Source organism: Papio anubis, chromosome 18 (assembly GCF_008728515.1).
Source record: "Papio anubis isolate 15944 chromosome 18, Panubis1.0, whole genome shotgun sequence".
NCBI lineage: Eukaryota > Metazoa > Chordata > Mammalia > Primates > Cercopithecidae > Papio > Papio anubis.
Genome location: NC_044993.1, coordinates 47,005,005 through 47,023,154, shown reverse-complemented (window position 1 = coordinate 47,023,154; position 18,150 = coordinate 47,005,005). Strand labels below are relative to the sequence as shown.

At 52.5% G+C, this 18,150-nt stretch overlaps 1 protein-coding gene across 24 annotated transcripts; it reads right to left on the bottom strand.

Annotated features, from left to right (window-relative positions):
• Positions 1-129: 129 nt before the first annotated feature.
• ATXN2L (ataxin 2 like) lies at positions 130-15,551 on the bottom strand. Of its 24 annotated transcripts, none has more exons than XM_009196225.2 (24): positions 15,006-15,551; positions 13,153-13,189; positions 12,878-12,934; positions 12,717-12,788; positions 12,192-12,342; positions 11,598-11,722; positions 8,470-8,561; positions 7,256-7,456; positions 6,610-6,785; positions 6,326-6,436; positions 4,993-5,205; positions 4,825-4,896; positions 4,494-4,564; positions 4,021-4,316; positions 3,866-3,935; positions 3,173-3,319; positions 2,968-3,040; positions 2,687-2,874; positions 2,184-2,313; positions 1,972-2,093; positions 1,610-1,819; positions 1,192-1,435; positions 883-1,042; positions 130-639 (listed from the first exon to the last, which is right to left on the bottom strand). In XM_009196225.2, the coding sequence occupies exons 1-23, from the start codon at positions 15,302-15,304 to the stop codon at positions 888-890; spliced, it is 3,312 nt and encodes a 1,103-aa protein (XP_009194489.2). In that variant the 5' UTR covers positions 15,305-15,551; the 3' UTR covers positions 130-639; positions 883-887. The 24 variants fall into 24 exon arrangements, 23 of the variants coding, with proteins under 23 accessions (XP_009194489.2, XP_009194490.2, XP_009194494.2 ...); XM_009196226.3 differs by having other exon boundaries at positions 130-616; XM_009196230.3 differs by having other exon boundaries at positions 883-919.
• Positions 15,552-18,150: the final 2,599 nt, after the last annotated feature.

Genomic DNA, 18,150 nt, shown 5'->3' with positions numbered 1-18,150 from the left:
ATGGCCGGCCACTGGACACGATTTTTACATGGAAGTAAAGGAACGGGTGACAATGAGCACCTACCAATGCCACAAAAGACTGACAGCTGTCACCCCACTCTAGTCTCCAAAGAGGAAACTCCAGGCAGGTTAAGTTAGTTTAAAATTTTATTTTTTTTATTTATTTTTTAATATTTTTATGTAATAAAAAGTAAAAGTCCTTGTCCAGCCATCCTCATGGGGCATCTGTCTGTCTCTCACACAGGTCACTCAAGTTAATGGGAAAGAAAGAACAGGGGGCCCAAGTCTGAAGTTATAAATAATAGAAAATAAAAGATCTTCCGTCTCCAGCGGGGAACAGATGAGAGGATGGGAGGGCAAGACTGGGTGGGGATGGGCAGGGGCAGAGCAGGAACCCCCCACCCCTGCTGGACCCTGGCCCTGCCCTTTGTGAGGCCCCTCCCATTCAAGGTGCTTGGCAGGAATTCCCCAGCTCCCCCGGGGAATGGGGGGGATGGGGGGCTGGGAGTGGTCCGAGCTGCTGGGGGAAGAGACATAGATCACTCTTCCCTCCACTCATGGAGGTCTCAGGTCGCGGCCAGGACAATCTTCAGTTCCCCGGGGGGTGGAAGGGGAGCTGCTGGGAGGGATGAGATTGAACTGGTTGGAGGGGAAAGAGAAGAGAGCAGGAGCATTAGAACCCAAGCAGCTGTCCCTTCCTCCAATGCCGTCCAGTGGGGGCGTGGGGGTGTGTCTGGGAAGGAGCGGCCTCCTCAAGGTGTCTCGGGGGGCTGTCAGAAGCACAGGTCAATCGCTGTTTCCCAGTAAGCCAGAGCCCTCACTCATGTGCCCAGCTCAGCCCCCCACACCCCAGTCTGGCCCTGTCTGCTGCACTGACCTTACCTCGGCTAAGTCAGGAGACAGTCGGGGTCACTGAGAGCTGGGGAGGCAGTGGGGAGGGGGGCTGCTGGATCACAACTGAGCGAGGACGGAGGGAAGCAAAGGACAGAGCCAGGAGCAAGCCCCTGGCGGCGGCGACTGTGGCTTCTGCCCACCCTACATACTTCACAGACAGGTGCAGGTCGGCGGGCGCCCTGTGGGACAGCCCTGCCTCCAAGACCCCTCACTCCCCACCCAGAACCCGTGCATCCTGCCCCACCTGCAGCCCCTCAGCTCTTCCATGCCAAATTCCCCCAGCTAATGAGAACTCACGAATCCTGTCATCGGCTCCTCCTGGAAATCCAGGCGCCTGGCCAGGCTGCTCACCTTGGGGGTGTCCGATGTAGGGGTAGGGTGAGGGTGTGGAAGCTGAGAGTGCAGGCACCCCACTCTGGGGCACCGCGCCTTGGGGGGGCCCCCCATGACTCTGGGGTGGGTGCAGCAGCATCACCTGGGGCGGGTGGGGAGCCCCAGGGTGAGGGGGCGGGGCTGCTGTGATTCCAGTTTGGACATGGGCCTGTGGAGAACAAAAAAGCAGCAGGGAAGACCACAGAATCCTGAGACAGACTCTGAGAGCCAGAGTTAGGGAGCACTATGGCAAGGGTGGCACCAGGGTCTTGGGAATGGGATGGCCCCTATGGCAGATGAGCCCTGGCAAACAGACCCAGAAGTGGGACAGCTGGACTCTTACCTGGGTAACATGGGCCATGTTGGTGAAGCCGTGGGGCAGCTGCTGGTGGTGGATGGCATACACAGCGGCTGGCTGGGGGAAGCTGCTCTGAGGGGACTGGGCAGAAGGTCCCGGTGGCAGAGAGGGCGGCGTGCCTGTCAGGGCCCCTGGGTGGTACAGATTCTGCTGTGGCTGTCCACTGCCCAGGTGTGGGGCCTGCCCCGCCTGATGCTGTTGGGGAGGGGAAGGTTGAGTGCCACCGAAGCCAGTAACTCACTGGCCTCTGGTCCTCGCCACTCAGAAATGACCCCTAGAGCTCTATCCCACTCTTCTAGCCACCCATTCCTGCACCCTGACCACTCAGCACCCCCTACAGCAGGCACCTGGACAGGACTGGGGGCCGCATGCTGGGACTGCGGCTGGCTTCCAGTAGGCGTGGTAGCCGGCTGCGGCTGGTGGGCATGGAGCTGCGTGGCATGGTGTGGGTAGGACTGGTGAACAGTGGCTGCAGCAGGAAAGAGGGAGAACCAGTGCTGAGCACACCAGAGGGCGCTGGCACACAGCCCAGAGCAGAGGGACCAGGCGTAGGACTCACCATAAAGGGCTTGGGGAGTGGGCTGCTCCGCAGAAGGGTACTGAGGGGTAGAGGATGACACGATGGCCTGGGGATGGCTGCCCGACGTCAGCATGCGTGGGTTGCTCTGAAGCATGGGGGCAAACACCGGCTGGCAGGACAGAGAGACGAGTGGTTGGCACAGCCGCCAGGTGGGAAGGTGTCCTTCTGACAGTCACTGCGTGCACAGCACTGCCTGGGCCTCCTCACAATCACCCTATTAATTCAACATTCACAACGATCCCAGCCAGCAGACACTATTTCCTCTACACTTCACATACACACATGTCCAATGCCTTGTTACAGGTCCCACCAAAGCCACGGCTCAAGCCCAAGTCTGACAACACCAATCCCACAGCTGGTCAGGCTGGCCAATCCCACCCACAATGCTGCCTGCTGCCCCCAGCCAGCTCCCAAGTCTCTGGAGAAGATGGGATCCCTAGCAGGGGCCCTGGATCCTCACTGCCCTCCTGGGCCGCAGTCACCTGTGAGGGGTAGTGGGCCATGGGCTGCATCATGGCAGGCTGGCCTGGGAACTGCTGAGGGTTGTAGGGTATGTAGGAAGAATAGGGCGTGGCAGCCACCAGAGGTGGGCCAGCAGCCGCGGCGGCCTGCATCATTGGCGGGGCTGAAGCTGGCTGGTGTTGGTCCGAGCGCTGCGGGGGCAGGGAGCCTGAAGGAGGAGGAGGAACAGAGCAGAGATCAAGCTCCACCTGCCAGTAGGCCCTTGGCAGCCTCACCACCTGCCCCTCCCAGACCTGCTCACCTTTTGCTCCCCGGTACTTGCCCTGCTGCCCAGGCACTGAATTGGATACAGGATATGGATACATCTGAGGTGCCTGGGGATGAGAACACAGATGAGGCTGAATGACTTGCTCACGAGTGCCCAGAATAGGCCTGACCTGGTCCCTCAATCAGCCCAACCAAATCCCACCCCGATAACCCTGGGCCCAGCCAGTGTCTCTGCATACCTGCACAGCTGGTCCCATGTGGATCTGAGGTATGTAGGAAATATACTGGGGGCTGTATAGCCCACTCTGGCCTGCTGTCAGCACCGGGATGGAGGGAGTTGAATGAGTCCGGGGCCCCGGAGAAGTTGGGGTACTGGTGGATTTATTCTGCAAAAAACAAGAGAGCACAATTTTATTTTGTATCTTCCCCTCTACTCCTGGCCGTGCCTATAGTAGTAACAGCTAACATTCATGAAATGCTGGGTACCAAACACATTCTGCACTTATCTTGATAAAGCCTTGCATTAAACCCTATGAGGAGATGAGCATTCTCAAGTTACAGGTGAGACAGAGAATGTAAGTGAAGTCCAAGATTACAAACCTTCCAAATACAGGGGCTCAAGCCAAGTCAGCTGGCCTCTGTTCATGACTACCCCACTCCAGTACTCCCTCAGTCAAATGCCAAGAACAAAAGAAAAGCCCGTTAACCCCTCATCAGACTCACTGGGATCCCTGATCACCCAACCCTGGAGACCTGAGTCCATTTTCCCCAAGCCAGCCCCAAAGTTGCCATCCTTACATTTTTATGACATCTCCTCACACTGCCTGCCAGGCAAGTGGTCCTGGAAGTGAAGTGCTCCCCCTATTCATCTATAAGCACTGCCCAAGTCTCCCCACAGAAACCAAAGTCCACTTTCTCCCGTCCCAGCTCACCACAGACAGCAGGGGCTTTGTAGGATTGAATTCCTTAGCATTAGGGTTCAACGTTGATTTCTTTACTTGTCTGTGAGAGAAAATACAGTAAATCTTCACGGCTTGCTCCCATCTCTCCTGCCACCCTCCCCAGAGCTCCACTCCGCTCCACTTACTCAGCAACAGGGCCCTCATCCTTGTCTTCTCCCTTGATGAGGCCCACCGGGGGGCTGCCAGTTTGGCTTGGGCAAGGTGGTGGGGGCTGCTCTGGCCCCTCAGTGCCTCCTGCTGGTGCCAGGGGTGGTTTGTCCTCCTTATCGGATACGGACTCTGTCTTGGAGGAGACGGGAGACCCCATGGGCTCTGAAGTCAACAGACCATCAACCTCTTTGTCCTTTCCTTTGGGCTCCTCCTTTAAGATCCGGGGAGGAAAAGGATCCAAGCTGTTCTCAGGGGAGCTACTGGGCTGAAGCTGGAAGGGAGAAATACACACAGTCCAGTATGACCCAAACCCTAGGCCCGGCTTTCTTCTTTCACCCTTTCTTGATCTCATCTCTTTGACCCCTACCCAGTCCTTTGCCTCGTCTACGAACCATTCCCAACCCCTTTACCCTGCTAATATCCCAGCTCACTTCCACAGTTCTCTCACCTTAAACTGGGCCCCAAACTTTCTCAGTTCTTCCAGTTGGAATCGTTTCTGTTCATTCTGAAGACCAGGGACTATGAGAAAACAATCAAAAAGAAGAAAATACAAAACATTCTTTCTCCAAGGTGGCTACACAGTGCCAACAGAACAGAAAACAAGAAAGCAAAGAAAAAAGAGAAACTCTTGAGAATTACAGAAGTGAAATTACAACCCAAGGGCTGATAGACATTGCCTCTGATTTCCAACAAACTTCCTAACTGACATACTCTCTCCTAGACAAAGGAGCATTAACCCTCAGCAGAAAAAAAAAAAAAAACCAAAAACACACCCTCACCTTTCCCAGCTATCCGAGCCAGCTCCTGGGGCTCCAGAGTTCTCCCAGGTTCCTTGGTAGAGAGTTCTTTTACTGTGCAAGGAGAGAGAAATGCCTAAAAGTCCTTCTGTCCAGAACCACAAATCATACTAAATATGCATTCATGGCACTCAAACACCTAGCTCTTACCATCTGTGGGGGCCAGGGAGATCTTTGGAGAAGCTGGGGAAATGGAGCCCACTCCAGGATCTGAGACTGATGAGGTCACAGGGATGGAGGCTGAAGAGGTTGGCACTGCCGAGCCGATGGGAGGCTCAGGACAGGAAGCTGAGATTGGGGCAGGGGCAGCAGACTTGGGAGAACGCGGGGGATATATCCGGCCCACTGGAAGAAAAGGGGGAGCTGTAGGATGGTTACTGCTAGTCAACAGCAGTGAATACAAGGGCCTTACTCAAAACAGCAAGAAAGTTTACACACTATACAACCAGAGTCACCAACTTAAATGTCTAGAAGGTCAAGGCAGGTAACACAACCAGGTAAATGGCCTCATGGGCATCATCGGTGACTGGAATGCTTAAAGGGGTGGCTGGGATTCTGTCCCAGTCAACCTGAGCTATGCAGCAAGGCAAGCTCAGTTGGCAGAACTTCCTGTAATCCAAAAGAAACTAAAATTTTCTATGGCTTCTACTGTTTTATTTATGTAGAGACAGGGTATCGCTCTGTTCCCCAGACTGGAGTGCAATGATATGATGCCATCTCACTGCAACCTCAGCCTCCTGGGCTCAAGCGATTCCCCGCCCCCAGCCTCTCAAGTAGCTGGGAGCACAGGTGCACGCCATCAGGCCTAGCTAATCAATCTTTTTATTTTTTGCAGAAGGGTTTTGCCATGTTGCCCAGGCTGGTCTTGAACTCCTGGGCTCAAGCAATCTGCCTGCCTCAGACTGTTTTAAAAGTTAGCAACTGGCAGAATGTGGTGGCTCATGCCTGTAATCCCAGCACTCTGGGAGGTGCGGTGGGCGGATATTGAGATCAGGAGTTCGAGATCAGCCTGGCCAACATAGTAAAACCCCGCTTCTACTAAACATACAAAAAATTTAGCCAGGCATGGTGGTGGGCGCCTGTAATCCCAGCTACTCGGGAGGCTGAGGCAGGAGAATTGCTTGAATCCGGGAGGTGGAGGTTGCGGTGAGCCAAGATGATGTCACTGCACTCCAGCCCAGGTGACAGTGTGAGACTCCGTCTCAAAAAACAAACAAACCAAAAAAAAACCCCAGAAAAGTTAGCAACTGTTTCAAATCTAAACAAACGATGTCTGCCAAACAGACACAACCCATGAATTGCCAGGTTGAGATTTCTGCACTAGGGAAATTAAAGAACTATTTCCCAATATGACTAAATCCCAAACGCCCAAAATATCTATCTTAAAATTATCTCCCATTCCAGCATTTGTAACAACTGGACATATTTACATCTCTTTACAAATTTCCATCCATTTCTTCATCCAACACTACTAAAGCTTTACCTGCAGGAGGAGGTGGAACAGAAGTTTCTCCAGAAGGCCTATTACTGGGTGAAGACAGAGTCTTGGCACCTCTCAGAGGCCGCTGTGCCTTTGGGGACATGCGGGAAGGGCCTGTTTGTTTTTTTTTTTTTTTAAGATGAAGAAAACGTCAGAGGAGGTAGATGACCTATTATATTCCCACCGATGCAGTGTCATTCCAACCCATCCAAACCCCTCCAGTTACCCTCCTACCTCCTCGGCATCCCCTTCCCTGCCCTGCCCCTCAAAGTCACCTCATAACTCACCTCCATTGATACCACGGGCCTCAGAACCTGGGCCAGGACTGCTATTGTCCAGATGGTGAGGGCCACGAGGTGGCAAAGAGCTAAGGCCAGGCCGACCGCCCCGAGAGCTGCTGCATCGAACTCCTCCCCGGGGACCTTCCCGGACTCGCTGAGGCAGAGGGATATACTTCCCCTCCCTGAGGAAAGAGTTCAAATAAGGCCAGGCAGCCACGAAACTCACTTCTTCTTCTTCTTCTAAAGTCTCTCCCTTCTGCCCCCAAACACACATACACTGCCTGGCTCCAGCACTATTCCACTTGAAGATCTGCCCCAGTTTAATGTTCTATGGCTACAGACTTATAACCTTATGTGACATCAACTCTGAGCCAACCAACCTGGCCAATGCTCCACAATTCTACAACTCCTGACCTATGACAAAGTTAGGATCACACCATAGTTCCAAGGACAGTTTTTGTAAGACACAAGAAATCTAGTTATATTTCACTTTTATAAGAAGAAATAGCACATATATAAAAATGAATACAGAGAAAAAGAGAACGTAAACCAAAATTTTGAAACGTTAAACCACAGCACCCATCAATTCTGGGCCCAGGCCCCAGGACATTCCTAGAAGCCCCAAATAGTCCTGGCTGTTCACAACAGTCACCTGGATGCCAAGCTGGGGCTCTCCCGCCCCGAGCCCTGCCGCTGGACCGCACTGTGCTTCTCCTCTTCAGTGCGCCCATCATCGTTCTCCATGGCGATCCGCAGGCGGTACTGGGGGCTTGATTCAATCTCTCGAGCCAACTGGGCTGCACGCAGCTCTCGCTGACGAAATTCTTCTGAGTTGTCCTTTTCTAAGGGCACCCTGAGACAGCACCCACAGACCACCACCATCCCAGTGCCAGGGGACAAAAGAGGAAAAAAGAAAAAACACTTCAACAACTCCAATCACCAGTTCAGGCACGTAAGTATTTAATCCTTTCTTTTTTTTTTTTGAGACAAGTGTCTCGCTCTGTCGCCCAGGCTGGAGTGCAGTGGCACGATCTCGGCTCACTGCAAGCTCTGCCTCCCGGGTTCACGCCATTCTCCTGCCTCAGCCTCCCGAGTAGCTGGGACTACAGGTGCCCGCCACCACGCCTAGCTAATTTTTTTGTCTTTTTAGTAGAGACGGGTTTTCACCATGTTAGCCAGGATGGTCTCGATCTCCTGACCTCGTGATTCGCCCGCCTTGGCCTCCCAAAGTGCTGGGATTACAAGCATGAGCCACCACGCCCGGCCAGTATTTTATCCTTTCAACTCAACATCTGGGTAACGGGCACCGACTGTGTCCCAGGTAGAGCACCAGTCCCAGGTAGAGCACCAAGGCTTATCTGGGAATGTCAGGAGCACTTACGTGCTTAAAACCTTTGAGGGAGGCTGGGTGCGGTGGCTCACGCCTGTAATCCCAGCACTTTGGGAGGCCGAGGTGGGCGGATCACAAGGTAAGACTGAGACCATCCTGGCTAACACTGTGAAACCCCGTCTCTACTACAAATACAAAAAAATCAGCCAGGTGTGGTGGCAGGTGCCTGTAGTCCCAGCTACTCAGGAGGCTGAGGCAGGAGAATGGCGTGAACCCGGGAGGCGGAGCTTGCAGTGAGCCGAGACTGCGCCACTGCACTTCAGCATGGGCTATACAGCGAGACTCCATCTCAAAAACAAAACAAAACAAAACAAAACCTTTGAGAGAGTAAGTTCCACAAGGTAGAGTAGGAGCAGGGACGGTGACCCTGGACACCCAGAGAAAAAGGAGCAAAAACTATGTTCTCCTGGAAACCTGTCTTCACTTAGTGACCCCATATCACCAACACATCACCTAGAGAGCACCAAGACACTCACGTATAAGAAGAAAGACTGCTATCATAGGTGGTCTTCACACCGTAGTTCTCCTCATTAAACTTGAACATTTCATTGGGGTCCCATCCATTGGACTGGGGAGGGAGAAAGCAGGTTTTAAAATCCAGCAAGAAAAGCAACATTGGGCCGGGCGCGGTGGCTCAAGCCTGTAATCCCAGCACTTTGGGAGGCCGAGACGGGTGGATCACGAGGTCAGGAGATCGAGACTATCCTGGCTAACACACTGAAACCCCGTCTCTACTAAAAAATACAAAAAACTAGCCGGGCGAGGTGGCGGGCGCCTGTAGTCCCAGCTACTCGGGAGGCTGAGGCAGGAGAATGGCGTAAACCCGGGAGGCGGAGCTTGCAGTGAGCCAAGATTGCGCCACTGCACTCCAGCCTGGGCGACAGAGCGAGACTCCGTCTCAAAAAAAAAAAAAAAAAAAGAAAAGCAACATTGACAAGTCACTTCCCTTCCATCAGATTAAAAACTCCAAGATGTGACCAAATTGGCTGGGCACAGTGGCTGAAACCTGTAATCCCAGTAGTCTGGGAAGCTGAGGCAGGATGATCTCCTGAGGCCAGGAGTTTAAGGCCAGCCTAAGCAACACAGCAAGAGTCCATCTCTACAAAAAAATAATGAAACAGGTGGGTGTGGTGGTGCATGCCTGGGGTCCTAGCTACTTACTACTTAGGAGAGTGAGGAGAGAGGATCACTTGAGCCCAGGAGTTTGAGGCTGCAGTGAACTATTATGGCACCACTGTACTCAGGCCTGGGCGACTGGCTGGGGGTGGTGGCTCATGCCTGTAACCCCAGCACTTTGGGAGGTGGGTGGATCACCTGAGGTCAGGAGTTTGAGATCAACCTGACCAATACGGTGAAATCCCATCTCTACTAAAAATAAAAAATTAGCCATCCGTGGTGGCGCATGCCTGCAGTCCTAGCTGAGGCAGGAGAATCGCTTGAACCTGGGAGGCAGAGGTTGCAGTGAGCTGAGATCGAGCCACTGCACTCCAGCCTCCAGCCTGGTTGACGGAGCAAGACCCTGTCTCAAACAAAAAACAAAACAAAACAAACAACAACAAAAACCCGGGCAACAGAGCTAGATTCTGTCTGAAAAATAAATAAATAAGTGAACAACAGTGAAAAAAAATAAGGATGTGGCTGGCAAAAGTAATCACCTAATAATTGTAATTACTAACTGCAATTTTTTTTTTTTTGGCGACAGAGTTTCATTCTTGTTGCCCAGGCTGGAGTACAACGGCACCATCTTGGCTCACCGCAACCTCCATCTCCTGGGTTCAAGCAATTCTCCTGCCTCAACCTCGCCAGTAGCTAGGATTACAGCATGTGCCACCACACCCAGCTAATTTTTATATTTTTAGTAGAGATGGGATTTCTCCATGTTGGTCAGGTTGGTCTCAAACTCCCAACCTCAGGTGATCTGCCTGCCTTGGCCTCCCAAAGTGCTGGGATTACTGGCATGAGCCACTGATCCCGGCCTGCAACTGTTAATAATTACTAACAATTGCAGCAGAAATTAGCGATAACTAGTAAACCTGAAAAGTCAAAAGATCTAACAAGTCTATGTCCAAGACATCCCAGAAAAATTCTGGCACATGTGCATAGGGAATACAAGTTCTCAAAGTCCAGCAAGGTACTATTTTTAGTAGCAAAATAATGGAAACAAAATGCAGATGAGTAACGAAAAGGACAAATACAATTTGCTGCGTATACATATGTGTGTGAATATAAAGAAAACATTACACAACAATAAAAGCAAAGAACTAGATCTATGTATCACCACAAGAAGTTCGAAAAGGCAAAAAAAGCGAATTCTTGTACAAACCAAACATAACAAAGCAATAATGTATTCATTCACAAGACATTTGTTTCTCAACAGACATTCTTGCCATGATGCCCAGGCTGGAGGACAGTGGCCATTCACAAGTTCAATCGTAGTGCACCAAAGCCTGAAATGATTCTCCTACCTCAGCCTCCTGAGTAGCTGGGACTACAGGTGTGGGACCACCATGCTCAGCTCTATTCATGAGCAATTTTTTTTTTTTTTTTTTTTTGAGATAGCCTCACTCTGTCGCTCAGACTGGAGTCCAGTGGCACAATCTCAGCTCACTGCAGTCTCAAACTCCTGGGCTCAAGAGATCCTCCTGCCTTGGCCTCCTAAGTAGCTGGGACTACAGGAATGAGCCATTGTGCTCAGCCTCGTTAGAGATTTTCAATGTCTCAGAGTAGCTGATTTTGGGAAGAGAAACGGGTCTACACGATAATCTATACTTTTTTTTTTTTTTGAGACGGAGTCTCGCTGTGTCGCCCAGGCTGGAGTGCAGTGGCGCGATCTCGGCTCACTGCAAGCTCCGCCTCCTGGGTTCACGCCATTCTCCCGCCTCAGCCTCCGAGTAGCTGGGACTACAGGCGCCCGCCACCTCGCCCGGCTATTTTTTTGTATTTTTAGTAGAGACGGGGTTTCACCATGTTAGCCAGGATGGTCTCGATCTCCTGACCTCGTGATCCACCCGCCTCGGCCTCCCAAAGTGCTGGGATTACAGGCTTGAGCCACCGCGCCCGGCCGATAATCTATACTTTTTGTTACGTTGAAAAATAATGTAATGCAAATGCTAGAAATGGTTAATTATAGATAGTGAGAAAATAAGTTGATGTTTTGGGTTTTTTTTGACAGGGTCCAGTCAGGCTGGAGTGCAGTGGTATGATCACAGCTCACTGTAGCCTCAACCTCCCTGGGCTCAAGTGATCCTCCCACCTCAGCCTCCCAAGTAGCTGGGATTACAGGTACATGCCACCAAACCTTGCTAGCTTTTATATATCTTGTTGCGACAGGGTTTTGCCATGTTGCCCGTGCTGGTCTCGAACTCCTTGACTCAAGTGACCCGCTGGCCTTGGCCTACCAAAGTGCTAGGATTACAAGCATAAGCCACTGCACCCAGGTGAAAATAGGTAGTTTTACTTCGCTATTTTCTATACTTTTCTATTTGTTATCTGACCACCATCAACAGGCAACAGTAAATATTTCCCTCCCCCTTCAAATGAACCTCACTGTCAACAACCCATTCTGTCTGTCAAGCTCCCAGGTTCTCAGGGAAGGAGGCTATACCATGTCGGACTCGAGGTCGTAGTCGTCGCTGTTGCTGTCACCCCCCTCCCAGCGCTGAAGCACCTTCTCTTTGTGTTCCCCATTCACTTTCGAGTTCATGGCAATGGCTGAATCGGTGAACTTGTCTGCGGGGGCAGAGGTGAAGATCAGCAGTCAGGCCCTATTTCACAGACTTCTTTCCAATATCCCCCAACCCCACTCCCCATAAGTAGTAGTTCAGGAACGAAAAGTTTAAGAAGCCCAGAGTACGTGTGCCTGTGTGTCAGCACGGCCAGGGGGTGGGGAGGCAAAAGAAGCGTAAAAGAAGTCTATCAAGATTATGATTCCAAAGAAAAAAGAAATTAAAAACAAGCAAAGAAAATACGAAGAACCACAACACAGGCTGGAATTCATTCCATTATACATTAGACATCAAGACATATTTTTAAGAAAAAAAAAATACACCCACCTCGCTCAGAATAAATAAGAAAAGGTATTAAGGCAAAAAAAAAAAAGAAACCAAACACATCACCTTGTTCCACCTGCATGCACACAAACTGCCCTCTGTCCTCTATGCACACAGAGCAGGTCTGAGGTAAGAGCCTAGGACAATACCTTTAGTAGCGTAGTTGAAGTCAACATTTCGGAAGTGAACGAGCATGACATCACTTGGCTTAAACACCATGGTGTCCACAATGTCCTCCCGACGAGGGCCACCTGCTGGCTCAGATGCTTTCCGGTGCACAGCATCCACTGCCAGTTCAAACTACAAACACCCCATTCCCCACACCCACGGGTCAGTTTCAAGAAATGTGAAGGCAAAAATAGGACTGGATTTCTCTTACCCTTCCCGAACTTTTCACAACACTACATCCTCAATACGCTTGGAACCAAGTGCATTGTTTTCTCAACATCACCCACAGGACTTAACAAAAGTCTCACAAAAATTTAAACTTAAATACTTTAACGTAAAAGTACCCAGCCCTCAAATGTATCTTTTTTCCCTGCAGCACTATTCAGCACAGGCTCACAGAAACAACTAAAGGCATACTCTGACATCACCCAATTGACACCTTCAATCAGCCTATTTCACTCTCCTACTCTGCAACTCCAAAAATAATCAAATTTGAGTACACTGACCTTTGAGCTTAGCGTCTTGAATATACCCTCATAGGTGGTACCATTTTTCACCTTTACATCACAAGTGGAGCCCTGGCAGAGTGGGAAAAAGAAGAAGAATGTCTCCAGAAAGTAGATGCATTACGTTCCTCAGACAACCCAGGGGTTAAGTACCAACTTACCACAACAGCTGTAAGGAAATGCAGCATTCTGGAATTGTTGTAGACGCCTTCAAACACCTGTCAGTTAACATACGAGAGAGAATTAAAGGAGTAATCAGTCAACACCTCACTGTCTTTTCTAAATGCCCGCACTCCACTCATTCTGCTTTGTGTGTGCTGGGCCCACAGCCCTCCTGAGTACATTAGACTCTATCGAGACGTAATGTGCTCTATATTTCCACATTACGCATCTTTTAGGTCCATGTAGCTTAAAAAGGGTGGGAGAAGACACTCACAGGTGACTGTGGGGGTCCCTTTCCTGTGCTCTGTCCCCTACAAGAGAAGAAAACAAGAAATTAATTACGTCTGTTCAAGCCCTCTTAGACCACTATGAATGTGATGTCAAATTCTAGAAGTATATACCACCTGATGCTGATTTAGACTACAAAATCGTTAATCAGTATGATTTTTCTTTTCTATTGTATTTTTTTTTTGAGACAGGGTCTCCCTCTGTTGCCCAGGCTGGGGTGCAGTGGCGCCATCTCAGCTCACTGCAGCCTCAACTTCCCAGGCTCAAGCAATCTTCCTGTCTCAGCCTCTCGAGCGGCTGGGACTATAGGTGCACACCAGCACTCCTGGTGTTTTTTTTTTTTTTTTTTTAGTAGAGATGGGATTTCCTATCTGTGTTGCCCAGGCTGGTCTCGATCTCCTAAGCTCGAGGGATCCTCCCACCTTTGCCTCCTAAAGTGCTGGCATTACAGGCGTGAGCCACTGTGCCTGGCCAATAAATAAGATTTTCAAACTCTCACCTTGTAGAGGAAGAAAGAAATAGACGTTAAAAAGCCAGCAAACACATTTCCTCCAAATGCCAGCAAAAAAGATCTCAATCAACAGTGGTTCTCAATTGCTCTAAGAACCAACGAGAGAGAGGCTAGGGCTGCAGACTACCAACACATCAATGCTACAATATTAATCAAACACCCACCCCAGCTGTGCGGGCAAAAGCTCCAGGAGTGCAGCTTCGGAACTACCTAGCTCAGGCATATTACCTCCCAAACAGAAAAGACAATCATTTTCAGCAGCCTGACGCCTCAAACTGTGGGAGGAGGGATATCCCCTCCACACCCCATTCCCTCGATCTCATGACTCATTCAGCCCGTTACCCACTCTGCGGGGGTCACCAATCGCCAAGTAACCCTGCTTGTCGCTGGCTGATGTAACCGGCGGTTGAGGAGGGCGAACAGGGGGCCGCTGGCAAGGCTGGGGGACAGCGCAGCCGCAAAAGCCATCCACCGGGAGGCCTCGCCCGGTCTGCGCCTGCGCACTAAAGCCCACTGGCCTTTTCGAACCCCCACCTCCCACGATCAGAGCCCGCTGCGCCTGCGTGTTCCGCCACTATTAATTCCATTAACACACACGCGCACAGGAAAATCTGAACAGGGCCTCCACTACTCATGCACAGCCACCAGACGAGCCCCTCCACGAACCAGCCCCTGCTCTAGGTGTTCCTGCGGCGCGCCAATGCCCGCGTCATGAGACCGAGCATCCACGCGCACGTACGGGAAGGGGGCGCGCGCGCCAGAGGCTCCCGGCCCGCAGTCCTCCCAGTCATCCCTCCTTCCGTCCCCCCGCCCACCTCGCTCCCCTCCTACTGGCCAGACCGGGAAGGGGGAGGCAGCAACCCGCTCCCAAGTCCCTCCCTCCCCATTGGCCAAACTGTGGGCCGCGCGCCCCCCTCCATTGGCTACGGCCGGGGACCCCTTCCCGCAGCAGACTCCCCATTGGCTGAAGCCGGGGACCGCGAGACCCTTCGCGGTAATGGAACCGGGGACCCCGATCAGCTCCTCGCCCCCCCCAACTCCCCGATCCGACGGCGCCGGCGGGATGCGCCCCGCCTCCCCTGTAGGCCGGGGCTGCGAGCCCTGACTAGGCCCCGAGAGCCGAGCGCGGCCCCTCAGTGCTCCGGTGGCCGCCCGGGGACCCTTTCCCTCCGACCTGTTCGGACCTGAGGGGGCCCTCCCCCAGCTTCACGGGGACTCCCCACCCAGCCGGTGCCCCTCACGGTGCCGGGTTGGGGTCTGCCCCGCCGGAACCGAGCCGCCGCCTCCAGGTGGCCGCAGGTCCCTCGCCCGGAGCCCACCCTCCTCACCTGGCGCTGCCGATGGCGGCGGCCCCTGGCCTCTCCTGGTGCTGCTGCTGCGGCGGCGGCTGCGGCGCCAAGATGCCTTCGGCTCCCCGGCGGAGCCCGCTGCCGGTAGTGGCCACAGGCCCTAGGCAGGGGGAGGCGGCCGCTGGAGGCCCGGGAGGAGCCGCGGAGGTGGCCAGCGGCCCCGGGAGGCCGCCGTTGGGAGGGCTGGTGCCCCCGGGGGGCCGGCGGGCCACGGCCTGTTGCGTGGGGGGCGGCTGCTGGGGCTGGGAGGGCTGTTGTGGCGGCTGAGGCTTCAACATGATGGCAGCGTCCGGAAGGGGAATTAGAGGGAAGGGAGGGAGAGAGGGGGCTGGGGCCCCGCTGGAGAGCGCGGGAAGCGAGGGGGATCGGGCAGCCGGGGCCCGCCGTTGGCGGGCGGGGGGAGCCCCGCGGTGTCGGGGGTGGAGAGAGAAGACCGCGGCGCGAGGAAGCGCCGCGAGGCGGAAGGGGAGGGGGTCTCGCGGGCTGGAAAGCGAGAGAGCGCGAGCCGGGCTGGCGCGCGTGCGCGTCGCCGGGGCGCGGAGAGGGAGGAGCGCGCGGGCGGGAGCTCCCGGGGGGAGGGGCGGCAGGAGCGAGCAGTGGCGCGAGGTGCCGCGCACACCGGCGCGGTTAGCTCCCGGCGGGAGAGGGGAAGAGAATCAAGTCGGTGAACCTCGCACCCCTAGCCCTGGGAGTGGGTAAGGAGCGGCGCGGGCGCTCACGCGCGCCAAGGATTTAGGGTCTCAAGGTCTCAAACCGCCTTAGAAGCCGGCGGCCGCTGTCGCTTCACAATGAGCGTGTGAGGCGCTGGGGGAGGAGCCGAAGACGCCAGAGGAAGGGCCGGCCGCTCCGCCCACGCCGGCGCTGCGTCGCGATGCCTCCGCCGGAGGGTGAGGTGGCACGTCGTGCGTGAGGCTCTTCCGCCACCTGGGGGCCCGTGGGCGGAGCCTTAAGTGCCAAAATATCTCCGGGACTGAACCACCCGAGCGACTGCGCTTTTAGGCAGGTGGTAGGTTTCGCAAGGAGCTGCCCCCTACCCTGTTTAAGTAACAGACTGATGAGCCTTAAAGTGATTCGTTTGAGCGTGTTGATCTTTGCAGATAAGTTTACGCCTCGTACTAAATTACTTTAAATTTTTGTGATTTTGACCTAACTTGTTCCTCCATGCCCGAGAATGAATCTTTAAACTGTAGTAACAAAGACTGAAGGCCAAAGTTCCGAGTTCAAAATCCTCCACCCAACCCTGCAATGAAGGCAGCTTCGTTCATTCAAAATGAGTTGGGCGTTGGGGTATTCAGTTGTTTTGGGCACAAGGATAATTAAACTGCTTCCTGCTCTCGAGTTCATGCTAGTGGTGGATTCAGAGAATTTGACGAAATCTAGTAGGTGAAGCACAGGGCATTACAAGAGCAAATGGGAGTGACACCTAATCTTAATCCAGTTTTGGGCGACCAGATAAAGGACAAGAGGGCCAGGCGCGGTGGCTCACACCTGCAATCCTAACACTGGAAGTCCGAGGCAGAAAGATCATTTAAGGCCAGGAGTTTGAGACCAGCCTGGACAACAAAGTGAGACTTCGTCTCTACAAAAAATAAATTTTAAATTTTTTTTTTTTTTAATGATAAGAGGGTAGGGAGATGGGTTTCTAAGCAGGGGAATAGGATATAACAAACTAAGAAAAACTCAGCGTGTCCTAAGCGTAAAATTAAAGGGGGGAAAGAGGTAGCTAACCTGGAATCAAGTTTTAAAGGCGCCCAGCTCTTGTAAGAGACCTGGACATTATCCTCAAAGCAGTGGGGAGCTTATTTAAGAAAGTGAAAAGAGGCTGGACATGGTAGCTCAGGCCTGTAATCCCAGTACTTTGGGAGCTTTGAGGTCAGGAGTTTGAGGCCAGCCTGGTCAACATGGTGAAACCCTGTCTCTCCTAAAAATGCAAAAATTAGCTAGGCGTGGTGGTGCGTGCCTGTAATCTCAGCTACTCAGGAGGCTGAGGCAGGAGAATCACGAACCCAGGAGGCAGAGGTTGCTGTGAGCCCAGATTGTACCACTGCACTCCAGCCTGGGTGACAGAGCAAGACTCCTTCCCCTCAAAACAAACAAACAAAAAACAGAAGTGAAAAAAGGTCAGATTTGAATTCTTAAAGGTTTACTCTTTGCAACGTGGAGAATGGAGTGGAGCTGTTACGTCCATGTGGTCTTAATCCCAGTGAAATTCTCAATGTCTCAGTCTCTTCACTCTAAATATTAGCATTTGAACTCTTCCCAGCCCTCTGCACCAAACATGCACACCTAGCTACGACACTGCCTTACTCCTTGGGTAATAGTCCTTCACCCTGCCTCACTCCTGCCTTCGGATGTGCTAGTTTCCCCTCCTGTGTGCTCGTGTTTGTTTTTGAGATGGAGTTTCGTTCTTATTTCCCAGGCTGGAGTGCAATGGCACAATCTTGGCTCACCACAAACTCCGCCTCCCAGGTTCAAGCGTTTCTCCTGCCTCAGCCTCTTGATTAGCTGTGATTACAGGCATGCGCCACCACCACACCTGGCTAATTTTGTATTTTTAGTGGAGACAGGGTTTCTCCATGTTGCTCAGGCTGGTCTTGAACTCCCGACCTCAGGTGATCCACCCACCTCAGCCTCCCAAAGTGCTGGGATTACAGGCATGAGCCACCACGCCCAGCCCAAATGCTGTTGTAAAGGCCATCATGTCTCCTGGGTTCCCTAACACAGTACAGCTTTTTCCTGGCATTACCTGGACCACCTGGGGCCATGACACGTCTCTACCCTCATTGACGATTGTGAGCACTGAGTGCTCTAACCCTCTTCCATCTACCCTATCCTGCTCCACATTCAAATTCTGAGTTTTAGCCCCATGAAACTTCTTTCTCCATAGCTTGCCTTGCCCTTGCTAGTGGCAGCTAATTCGTATGGGGTCTACAGCAACCTCAATTCTTGCCTCCTCAGAAGAAAGAATTCCACCAAGGAGCATAAGGCAGAGGGAGAAACAGGCAAGTTTTAGAGCAGGAATGAACGTTTATTAAAAAGTTTTAGAGCAGGAATGAAAGGAAGTAAAGTACACTTGGAAGAGGGCCAAGTGAATGACTTGACAGATTCAAGTCCCTGGTTTGAC

What these genes read in the sequence shown, in the direction of transcription:
- ATXN2L (XM_009196223.2), bottom strand. Translation starts at nt 15,304, where the DNA reads ATGTTGAAGCCTCAGCCGCCACAACAGCCCTCCCAGCCCCAGCAGCCG. An exon ending in ACATGGGACCAGCTGTGCAG is followed by an intron (nt 3,041 to 3,172) that starts GTATGCAGAGAC and finishes TCTCATCCCCAG; the next exon opens with GCACCTCAGATGTATCCATA. An exon ending in TGGCCCACTACCCCTCACAG is followed by an intron (nt 2,314 to 2,686) that starts GTGACTGCGGCC and finishes CTGTCCTGCCAG; the next exon opens with CCGGTGTTTGCCCCCATGCT.